Here is a 12,709-nt window from a genome sequence, read left to right as displayed (position 1 = left end):
AGAGCCTGTGCTCCGCGACGGGAGAGGCCACAGCAGTGAGAGACCCACGTACCGCAAAAAAAAAAAAAAAAAAAAATAATAATGACTTTAGTTTTTCAGCCATAAATACGATGCTAGTTTGCGACATATATATTCCTTAGGTTAAGAAGGTATTCTTTTACTTCTATTTAATATAGTTTTGTCACAAATAGATAATAAATATCATCAGAGGTGGTTTTGTCATTTGCCAAGAGGTTTGTATAGACTTCTCTTTTAACCTATTAAGTAAATATCTAATACATCAATAATATTGAAACATCTTTATATTCCCAGGATAAACTATATTATTCTTTTAATATACTGCTAGGTGTGATCTACTAGTATTTTATTTAGGATTTTTGTATCTATATTAACTTTATTTTTTAATTTTATTTTTAAAATTTTTAAAAACTTTTTATTTTATATTGGAGTATAGCTAATTAACAATGCTGTGTTATTCCTGTCCTGCATAGCACAGGGAGATCAGCTTGGGGCTTTGTGACCACCTATAGGGAGGGTGGGAGGGAGACGCAAGAGGGAGGGGGATATGGGGATATATGTATACATAAAGCTGATTCACTTTGTTATACAGCAACAACTAACACAACATTGTACAGCAACTATACTCCAATACAGATGTTAAAAAAAAAAAAAAAAACCACCCCAGTGCTGTGTTAGTTTCAGGCACACAGCAAAGTGACTCAGCCATACACACACATGCATCCATTCCCCTTCAAATTCTCTTCCCATCTAGGTCATCTCATAATACCAAGCAGAGTTCCCTGTGCTACACAGTAGGTCCCCCGTTGGCCATCCATTTTAAACAGCAGTATGTACATGCCAGTCCCAAACTCCCTAACTATCCCCGCCCCCCACCCTTCCCTCTATATTAACTTTAAACTGATTCCTTTTTGTGCTCTTTTAGAACTGTGGTTATGCTAGGTTATACGAAATGATTTGAGAAGTTTCTCATAATTTGAGAATTATGCTCTGGAATAATTTATATAGAACAAGAATTATTCATTACTTAAAGGTTTGAAAAAGATCTAAAAAACTATATTAATATGAACTCAAAAAAACATTTAGCAACCTTTTCTTCTTTTCCCCTGGTTATTAGCCTGTTTAGGATTCAGGTTTTCCATTTCTCAATTCAGTTTTAGAAATTTATATTTTTCTCAGAAACTTTCACGGAGATTTTCATATTTATTTGCATGGAACTTTATTTTGTTTACATAGCACTTTGTTTTTGAAATAATCTTTTAAAGGGATAAAAATGATGCTCACTATCATAAAATTTAAATATGCATAAAAGCACAAAAAAGAAAATTAAAATAACTTGAAATCTCACCAACTTTATCAAATATTTCATTATCTTTAAAAAATTTTTGTGTTTGTTATTGCCTCTTTTTATTCTGCCTCATTTCTGTGTATTTGTGTGTTCTCTCCCTTTTCCTTGATTACATTTGCTGATGATATATCAATTTATTGGATTTCCCCTCACTTCTGAAAAGTCCCAGCTCTTATACTTATTTAGCATTTGTATACATATTTTTCTCACTATTTTTAAGTTCAGTGGTTTTGTAACCACTAAGTTGTGCAATGGAACCTTTTCAAAATTGAAATCTTATGTGAAATCCCAGTGTATAAATAGATAAAAGCCAAGGACTTGTGATTAAAGCAAAGGGGATCGTGAGTGGAAGGAAGGGAGTTTCCCAGAGTTTCACTCACTTGACCCCACCCCAACCCCAACTTCTCTTTCTTATCAGACGCTTATGACTCCAGAGAGCACTATTAGACAACCACTGTTCTGACTTATTAATTCTGCTTTTATCTTTATTGTTTCTTTTCTCCTCCTTTCCATAGGCTGGTTTATTGCTCTTTTCTGATTTTTTTGAATTTGGTGCTTATTGTATTTCTTTTCGTTCTTTTTTATTTAATATTGGAAATATTGAAGTCTATAAATCTGTCACTCTGTACAATGCTGGTCACATTTTATAATATTTTACACAGATTGTTTTCTCAGTACGTGGTAATTATAATTTCACAATTATTGTCATCAGTGATATATAATCTTATGAGTTTTATCTGTTTTGCTACATTTTTCTCTTTTTTCTATATTTTATTATATTGAATATTTTTACAATCTTTTGTTCTACTTTTATTACATTAGTGTTTGAAAAATCATAGTTGAACCCATTTGCTTTAATTATCATTGTCCAGGATGGAATAGTACCCATTAGCCCTATGTAAATAAGTAATTTAGCACGTTTTTCTTCTTCTCTATTCCTTTTCTAAATGCATTCAGATGCTTATTACATTTTTTTACAAACGTCTTAATTAAGAATTACTTTTAAAATAAGTTTTAAACTATACTTAACCACAAGTATCTAGATTTAACTTATTTGTCTGTTTTGAATTTCATCACCACCTCTTTCTGTTGATCAGTGTGTCCTTGAAAAGATATTCTTCAGGAAAGAATGTAGGTGGTAGAAATTCAGAGCCACAACTGTTTGAAAATGTTTTGTTGGTCTCCTTCATTTTATATAACCAACATCTTGACTATGCTTAGAATTCTTGAGCACAGTATTTTTCCTTTAAAACACTGTAAAACTTTCATCTTCTAGTGCTTATTTTGTGGAGAGGCCATTTTGACTCTTATTTTGTAGACTACTTATTTTTTTCCATGTCGGTGCTTGAGGAATGTTTTCATTTTCCTTCAGTTTTGAAATTTCAGAAGGATATGTGTAGATGTTGCAATTTGTTCATTTATGCTTTTTTTTTTTTTTTTTTTTGTGGTATGCGGGCCTCTCATTGTTGTGGCCTCTGCCGTTGCGGAGCACAGGCAGGCGGACTCTCAACCACTGCGCCACCAGGGAAGCCCCGTTTATATTTTTTAACAGCTTCATTGAGATATAGTTCTTATGCCATACACCCTACCCATCCCATTTAAAGTGTACAATCCAATGGCTTTTAGTATAGTATTCACAGAGTTGTGCAATCATCACCAAGATAAATTTTAGAACATTTTCATCATCCCCAAAGAAAACTTGAACCCCCTTAGCTTTCATTCTCTAATCTGCCTCCATCTCTCCCACAGCCCTAGGCATCCGCTAACCTACTTTCTGTTTCTATAGATTTTTGCCTGTCCTGTATATTTCATGTAAATGGAATTATACAATATGTAGCCCTTGTGACTGGTTTCTTTTGTTTGGTGAAATAATGATTTCAGAGATTTATTTGTATTGTAGCATTTCATTTTTTATTGCTGAATAATATTCCATTGTATAGATATGCCACATTTTATTTATCTATTCATCAGTCGATGGACATTTGGGTTTTGTCCACATATTGGCTATTAAGAATAATGCTGCTCAGAAGACCTAAATAGACATTTCTCCAAAGAAGATATACAGATTGCCAACAAACACATGAAAGGATGCTCAACATCACTAATCATTAGAGCAATGCAAATCAAAACTACAATGAGGTATCACCTCACGCCAGTCAGAATGGCCATCATCAAAAAATCTACAAACAAGAAATGCTGGAGAGGGTGTGGAGAAAAGGAAACCCTCTTGCACTGTTGGTGTGAATGGAAATTTATACAGCCACTATGGAGAACAGTATGGAGGTTTCTTAAAAAACTAAAAATAGAACTACCATATGACCCAGCAGTCCCACTCCTGGGCATATACCCTGAGAAAACCATAATTCAAAAAGAGATATGTACCACAGTGTTTATCGCAGTACTATTTACAGTAGCCAGGACATGAAAGCAACCTAAGTGTCCATCAACAGATGAATGGATAAAGAAGATGTGGCACATATATACAATGGAATATTACTCCGCCATAAAATGAAACAAAATTGAGTTATTTGTAGTGAGGTGGATGGACCTAGAATCTATCATAGAGTGAAGTAAGTCAGAAAGAGAAAAACAAATACCATATGTTAACACATATATATGGAATCTAAAAAAAAAAAAAAGGGCAGGACAAGAATAAAGACGTCGATGTAGAGAATGGACTTGAGGACATGGGGAGGGGGAAGGGTAAGCTGGGACGAAGTGAGAGAGTGGCATGGACATATATACACTACCAAGTGTAAAATAGATAGCTAGTGAGAAGCAGCTGCATGGCACAGGGAGATCAGCTCGGTGCTTTGTGACCACCTAGAGGGGTGGGATAGGGAGGGTGGGAGGGAAATGCAAGAGGGAGGGGATATGGGGATATATGTATACAAATGACTGATTCACTTTGTTATACAGCAACAACTAACACAACATTGTACAGCAACTATACTCCAATACAGATGTTAAAAAAAAAAAAAAAAACCACCCCAGTGCTGTGTTAGTTTCAGGCACACAGCAAAGTGACTCAGCCATACACACACATGCATCCATTCCCCTTCAAATTCTCTTCCCATCTAGGTCATCTCATAATACCAAGCAGAGTTCCCTGTGCTACACAGTAGGTCCCCCGTTGGCCATCCATTTTAAACAGCAGTATGTACATGCCAGTCCCAAACTCCCTAACTATCCCCGCCCCCCACCCTTCCCTCTATATTAACTTTAAACTGATTCCTTTTTGTGCTCTTTTAGAACTGTGGTTATGCTAGGTTATACGAAATGATTTGAGAAGTTTCTCATAATTTGAGAATTATGCTCTGGAATAATTTATATAGAACAAGAATTATTCATTACTTAAAGGTTTGAAAAAGATCTAAAAAACTATATTAATATGAACTCAAAAAAACATTTAGCAACCTTTTCTTCTTTTCCCCTGGTTATTAGCCTGTTTAGGATTCAGGTTTTCCATTTCTCAATTCAGTTTTAGAAATTTATATTTTTCTCAGAAACTTTCACGGAGATTTTCATATTTATTTGCATGGAACTTTATTTTGTTTACATAGCACTTTGTTTTTGAAATAATCTTTTAAAGGGATAAAAATGATGCTCACTATCATAAAATTTAAATATGCATAAAAGCACAAAAAAGAAAATTAAAATAACTTGAAATCTCACCAACTTTATCAAATATTTCATTATCTTTAAAAAATTTTTGTGTTTGTTATTGCCTCTTTTTATTCTGCCTCATTTCTGTGTATTTGTGTGTTCTCTCCCTTTTCCTTGATTACATTTGCTGATGATATATCAATTTATTGGATTTCCCCTCACTTCTGAAAAGTCCCAGCTCTTATACTTATTTAGCATTTGTATACATATTTTTCTCACTATTTTTAAGTTCAGTGGTTTTGTAACCACTAAGTTGTGCAATGGAACCTTTTCAAAATTGAAATCTTATGTGAAATCCCAGTGTATAAATAGATAAAAGCCAAGGACTTGTGATTAAAGCAAAGGGGATCGTGAGTGGAAGGAAGGGAGTTTCCCAGAGTTTCACTCACTTGACCCCACCCCAACCCCAACTTCTCTTTCTTATCAGACGCTTATGACTCCAGAGAGCACTATTAGACAACCACTGTTCTGACTTATTAATTCTGCTTTTATCTTTATTGTTTCTTTTCTCCTCCTTTCCATAGGCTGGTTTATTGCTCTTTTCTGATTTTTTTGAATTTGGTGCTTATTGTATTTCTTTTCGTTCTTTTTTATTTAATATTGGAAATATTGAAGTCTATAAATCTGTCACTCTGTACAATGCTGGTCACATTTTATAATATTTTACACAGATTGTTTTCTCAGTACGTGGTAATTATAATTTCACAATTATTGTCATCAGTGATATATAATCTTATGAGTTTTATCTGTTTTGCTACATTTTTCTCTTTTTTCTATATTTTATTATATTGAATATTTTTACAATCTTTTGTTCTACTTTTATTACATTAGTGTTTGAAAAATCATAGTTGAACCCATTTGCTTTAATTATCATTGTCCAGGATGGAATAGTACCCATTAGCCCTATGTAAATAAGTAATTTAGCACGTTTTTCTTCTTCTCTATTCCTTTTCTAAATGCATTCAGATGCTTATTACATTTTTTTACAAACGTCTTAATTAAGAATTACTTTTAAAATAAGTTTTAAACTATACTTAACCACAAGTATCTAGATTTAACTTATTTGTCTGTTTTGAATTTCATCACCACCTCTTTCTGTTGATCAGTGTGTCCTTGAAAAGATATTCTTCAGGAAAGAATGTAGGTGGTAGAAATTCAGAGCCACAACTGTTTGAAAATGTTTTGTTGGTCTCCTTCATTTTATATAACCAACATCTTGACTATGCTTAGAATTCTTGAGCACAGTATTTTTCCTTTAAAACACTGTAAAACTTTCATCTTCTAGTGCTTATTTTGTGGAGAGGCCATTTTGACTCTTATTTTGTAGACTACTTATTTTTTTCCATGTCGGTGCTTGAGGAATGTTTTCATTTTCCTTCAGTTTTGAAATTTCAGAAGGATATGTGTAGATGTTGCAATTTGTTCATTTATGCTTTTTTTTTTTTTTTTTTTTGTGGTATGCGGGCCTCTCATTGTTGTGGCCTCTGCCGTTGCGGAGCACAGGCAGGCGGACTCTCAACCACTGCGCCACCAGGGAAGCCCCGTTTATATTTTTTAACAGCTTCATTGAGATATAGTTCTTATGCCATACACCCTACCCATCCCATTTAAAGTGTACAATCCAATGGCTTTTAGTATAGTATTCACAGAGTTGTGCAATCATCACCAAGATAAATTTTAGAACATTTTCATCATCCCCAAAGAAAACTTGAACCCCCTTAGCTTTCATTCTCTAATCTGCCTCCATCTCTCCCACAGCCCTAGGCATCCGCTAACCTACTTTCTGTTTCTATAGATTTTTGCCTGTCCTGTATATTTCATGTAAATGGAATTATACAATATGTAGCCCTTGTGACTGGTTTCTTTTGTTTGGTGAAATAATGATTTCAGAGATTTATTTGTATTGTAGCATTTCATTTTTTATTGCTGAATAATATTCCATTGTATAGATATGCCACATTTTATTTATCTATTCATCAGTCGATGGACATTTGGGTTTTGTCCACATATTGGCTATTAAGAATAATGCTGCTCAGAAGACCTAAATAGACATTTCTCCAAAGAAGATATACAGATTGCCAACAAACACATGAAAGGATGCTCAACATCACTAATCATTAGAGCAATGCAAATCAAAACTACAATGAGGTATCACCTCACGCCAGTCAGAATGGCCATCATCAAAAAATCTACAAACAAGAAATGCTGGAGAGGGTGTGGAGAAAAGGAAACCCTCTTGCACTGTTGGTGTGAATGGAAATTTATACAGCCACTATGGAGAACAGTATGGAGGTTTCTTAAAAAACTAAAAATAGAACTACCATATGACCCAGCAGTCCCACTCCTGGGCATATACCCTGAGAAAACCATAATTCAAAAAGAGATATGTACCACAGTGTTTATCGCAGTACTATTTACAGTAGCCAGGACATGAAAGCAACCTAAGTGTCCATCAACAGATGAATGGATAAAGAAGATGTGGCACATATATACAATGGAATATTACTCCGCCATAAAATGAAACAAAATTGAGTTATTTGTAGTGAGGTGGATGGACCTAGAATCTATCATAGAGTGAAGTAAGTCAGAAAGAGAAAAACAAATACCATATGTTAACACATATATATGGAATCTAAAAAAAAAAAAAAGGGCAGGACAAGAATAAAGACGTCGATGTAGAGAATGGACTTGAGGACATGGGGAGGGGGAAGGGTAAGCTGGGACGAAGTGAGAGAGTGGCATGGACATATATACACTACCAAGTGTAAAATAGATAGCTAGTGAGAAGCAGCTGCATGGCACAGGGAGATCAGCTCGGTGCTTTGTGACCACCTAGAGGGGTGGGATAGGGAGGGTGGGAGGGAAATGCAAGAGGGAGGGGATATGGGGATATATGTATACAAATGACTGATTCACTTCGTTATACATCAGAAACTAACACAACATTGTAAAGCAATTATACTCCAATAAAGATGTTTAAAAAAATAATGCTGCTATGAACATTTGTGTACAAGTTTTTGTTTGAACACCTGTTTTCATTTCTCTTGGGTAATATCCAGTAGTGGAATTGCTGGGTCATATGGTAACTCTCTGTTCAGCCTTTTGAGGAACTGCCAGACATATACAAAATGGCGGCACCATTTTATATTCCCACTGGCAATGTATGAGGGTCGTAATTTCTCTCCATCTTCGACAGCCCTTGTTATTGTCCATCTTCTTAACTGTAGCCATCCTAGTGGATGTAAAGTGGTACCTCACTGTGGTTCATTTTCCTGGTATCAACTGATGTTGAGCATCTTTTCATTTGTTTATTGGTCATTTGTATATCTTCTTTGGATAAATGTCTATTTAGATCCTCTGCTTGTTTTAAGATTGGGTTATTTGTCTTTTTATTATTGAATTGTAAGAGCTTTTTATACTTCTGCATATGTCTCCTATCAGATATATGATTTGCAAAATTTTTCTCACTTTCTTGATAGGACCCTTTGAACTACAATAGTTTTTCATTTTTTTAAAGTCTTTATTGAATTTGTTACAATAATGCTTCTGTTTTATGTTTTGGTGTTTTGGCTGTGAGGCATATGGGATTTTAGCTCCCCGAGTAGGGATCGAATCTGTACCACCTGCATTGGAAGGTGAAGTCTTAACCACAGGACCACCAGAGAAGTCCCCAATAGTTTTTCATTTTTGATGTCCAATTTTTTCTTTTGTTGCTTGTTCTTTTGGCATCATATCTAAGAAACTATTATCTAATCCAAGGTCACAAGGATTTATGCCTATTTTCTTCTAATAGTTTTAGCTTTTACTTTTTATTAACTCAAAATGTGATCCATTTTGAGTTAATTTTTGTATATTTTGTGAGGTAGGTGTCCAACTTCATTTTTTTGCATGTGGATATTCAGTTGTTCCAGCACCATTTGTTGAAAAACTATTCTTTTCCATTGAATTGTCTTCGCATCCTTATCAAAAATTTATTGACTATAAATGTGAGAGGTTACTTCTAAATTCCCAGTTCTTTTCCTTTGACCTGTGTTTGTTTTTATGCCAGTATTGTATTGTCTTGATTACTGTTGCTTTGTAGTAAGTTTTGAAATCAGAAAATGTGAATCCTCCAAATTTGTTCTTCTTTTTCAAAATTGTTTTGGATATTCTGGGTCTCTTGGATTTCTAAATGAATCATAGGATTAGCTTGTCAATTTCTGAAAAAAAGCCAGCTGAGATTTTTATAGAGATTGCATTGAATCTTTAGATTAATATGGAAATATTCCCATATTAATAGCAGTAAGTCTCATATATGAACATGAGATTCTTCCCATTTATTTAGGCCTTTAATTTCTTTCAATAATATTTTATAGTTTTCAGAGTTTAAGTTTTATACTTCTCTTGCTAAATTTATTGCTAAGTATTTAATTCTGTTTTACATTATCTTAAATGGAAGTTTCCTAATTTAATTTTCATTTTTTCATTGCTACTATATAGAAATACAACTGATTTTTAAAAATATTTATTTATTGGCTGCACTGGGTCTTCATTGCAGCACGTGGGCTTCTCTAGTTGTGGCGTGCGGGCTCCAGAGTGCGCAGGCTCTCTAGGTGTGGCTCGCAGGCTTAGTTGCCCTGTGGCATGTGGATCTTAGTTCCCCAACTAGGGATCGAACCTGCGTCCCCTGCATTGGAAGGTGGATTCTTAACCACTGGACCACCAGGGAAGTCCCATTACAACTGATTTTTGTGTATTAATCTTGTATCCTGCAAACTTACTGAACTCATTTATTAGACCTAATAGTTTTTCAATGGATTCCTTAGGGTTTTCTTTATACAAGATTATGTCATATGCAAGTAGAGATAGTTTTACCTCTTCCTTTCTAATTTAGACTCTTTTAATTTCATTTCTTGCATAATTGCCCTGGCCAGCACCAGTACAATGTTAAGGATAAGTGGTGAGAGGAGGCAGCTTGTCTTGCTGCTGATCTTAGAAGCAGGGAGGAAGCATTCAGTCTTTCACTTGTTGACCTAAAACAATCAAACAACCAGTTATTTTACCAGCAAAATGGGTTTATTTGGGAACAGCAAAGACTTGCAATTCAGGATGTGCAATCTATGGTGATCCACAGGCAAATCCAGAGAACAGAAGAGAGGAACTTTCTTTTATAGAGGAGAAGAAAGAGTTGGGAGGGGCTATTATAAACCAGGAGTCCATTGGAGAAAACTGGGAGTTCAAAGTGTAATGGCTTTTCATTGGCTGAGTTGTGTAACAGTCTCTCATTGGCTGGGCTCTTGCAGGGCAAGGAGAAATTTTTCCTTCCTCCTTCTGGGTAGTAAAGTATCAACATTCTTCCTGTTGGAGGTACAAAGGTACATCTCTTCCTATTGGGTCTGCAATTGACATCTATGGGTAGGACGTGAGCGCTCCCTCTTCTGGTATCCTGACTTACTTAAAATGAGGGTTCTATTTATTAATGTTTACACACCATTGTGATGTTAGTGGGGTTTTTGTAGATGGTCTTTATGAGACTGAGGAAATTTCCTTCTATTCCTAGTTTGTTGAGTACTTTTTTATCATGAAGTGCTGTTGAATTTTGTCGAATGCTTTTTCTGCATCTATTGAGATGATCACATGGTCTTTGTCCTTTATCCTATTAACATGGTATATTACATTAATTGATAGCATTTATTTTTTACCTTTTAATTAAACTCATTTTTTCATTCTTTAGCCTTTAGAGGAACTTGGAGGAACCTATTAAATGACATATGCAATAAATGTGATGCAGGTCTTGGAAGTTGATGGTGGTCCTCAGTGAAATTTTTACTTCCAGAACTTCATCAAAAGTACATCTTAAAAAAAAAAAAAAAAAAAAAAAGTACATCTTATACCCCATCAGAAGTTCTGGTAATGGCTATCTAGGATTTTTTTGTTTGGTGTTGTTGAGTGGTGTGAATGTAAAACAAAATTTTAAGTATGCTTATGTAACCCAACTGTATAAATTCATAACATTATCTTGATAGTATATATAATACAGTTTCATATTTTTGGAAGTGGAAATTTTTAACCATGTTATTTATATGCTTTTTAGGGATTATAATTATTTTATGCATAATAAAGTGTATAGCTAGCATTTCTGGCAATTATAATCATTATCAGTTTATTTTGTCTTTGAAAATTTGTAAATGCCCCCCCAATTTCTTTTAACATAACATCATTTGTTCCATATTATATATTTCTATCATGTATAGAAATAATATTTAATTATGCTCACATAATTGCAGTTTCCTTCTCTTGGACACATTTTTTCTTTTCCATGTGGGTTCCTTCAGTTGGTTGCATTGTCATTTTCATTAATGATGCATCTGCTAATTAATTTTTCTTCTTTGAATGTCTGCCCTTTGTGTTCTTGATGTTGCAGTTCAGCTCTATTTTAAATTTCAGTTCTATTTACTGGTATTTCTCTCTACCTTCTATTGGCTTGTGACTTGTTTGTAATGTTTACATGTTTATGAAACTGACAGTCCACCCTCTGCCATCGGTGATAATTAATATTTGAATGTTTCTTTAAGATGGTTTAGAAAATAGTTATTTCTTATGGTTAATATATGCATTAGCTTTCTAAATTCATAGCAAGGTCTTGGATTATCAGAAAATGTCATTTACAGGCATATATAAAGTTTTATTTATTTTTTATTCTGGTGAAATATATGTAGCATAAAATTTACCATTTTAACCACTATTAAGTGTACAGTTCTGTGGCATTAATTACATTCCCCTCGTTCTACAACTTCAAAGTTTTTAAAGAGAAAATAATACCTGTTCTTAGTCCTTCAGATTTTCCTCCTTCTCCCTTAGTACTTTTTCTTTTCCATTGATCAACTTTCCTTTTCTTTTAGATACTGAGGAGTTCCTGGGAGAAGTTTTGCGGAATGAGAACCTTAGTGCTGGTGCAAGGGACAACAGAGACCATATTCTACGGGGCTTGCAGCAAATCAAAGCTAGGTTTGTATAAACCGGTTCCATTATTCTTCTTCATAAGATTTAAAACAATTTATAATCAGTAAAATCTACTTTAATTGTATATAAATTAGCAAAGTAAGACACACCTATCATAGTTCTTTATACTTGGTAGAGGCTTAATAAATGCGTACTGAATTGCACTGGAGGTAGGCAGGCATATTTAGGGTAGTTTACCAAAATGGAAATATTTTGATAATTATGTATGTTAGAAAAATTATTCTGCTTTCTGCTTTGGATTGTTATGTTAGTCTTTATTGAATACTTGCAAAATGTGTGAAAAGCTAAATATTTATGCTTGTCCAAATTACTGAAAGGGAAGATGTTAAGCAGTATGAGGTAATTTTCGTTAGGATTTTTGGTCTTGATTTTATATCCACATCTCCTTTCCTAATAGAAAACTTAAACTGGACTTATCCAGTTGATTCTCTGAGCATAGTAGAATGTCTTAGTCTCAGACTGATTGGAATATCATGCTCATTAAGTTTTTGGTTTTTTTAAATTAAAAGCCCTGACCTAATTTGTACCTTTTAGAATGTGAGCACCTGACAGATGCATACACTTGCTTGATGGTGGAAGAAATAAAAATTTTCCTTTACAATATATTTCCCGACCACCTCTTGCTTGAAATGTGGTAACTGAATGAGAGTTGGGGATAAGAGAGTGTTACTTTAC

The 12,709-nt window shown here is 34.2% G+C and overlaps 1 protein-coding gene across 1 annotated transcript in view; it reads left to right on the top strand.

Moving 5' to 3' along the window:
- SKAP1 (src kinase associated phosphoprotein 1) overlaps positions 1 to 12,709 on the top strand; it is a gene marked incomplete at both ends in the record, with an annotated part of 280,095 nt that overhangs the window by 26,532 nt on the left and 240,854 nt on the right. Inside the window, one exon of the mRNA XM_082861196.1 lies at positions 11,914 to 12,019. Coding sequence (XP_082717322.1) covers positions 11,914 to 12,019 — 106 coding nt within the window. The remainder of the gene's footprint in view (positions 1 to 11,913; positions 12,020 to 12,709) is intronic.

This window comes from Leucopleurus acutus (assembly GCF_964270905.1).
Source record: "Leucopleurus acutus genome assembly, chromosome: 19".
Taxonomy (NCBI): Eukaryota; Metazoa; Chordata; class Mammalia; order Artiodactyla; family Delphinidae; genus Leucopleurus; species Leucopleurus acutus.
This window is presented reverse-complemented; position numbering and strand designations above follow the sequence as displayed.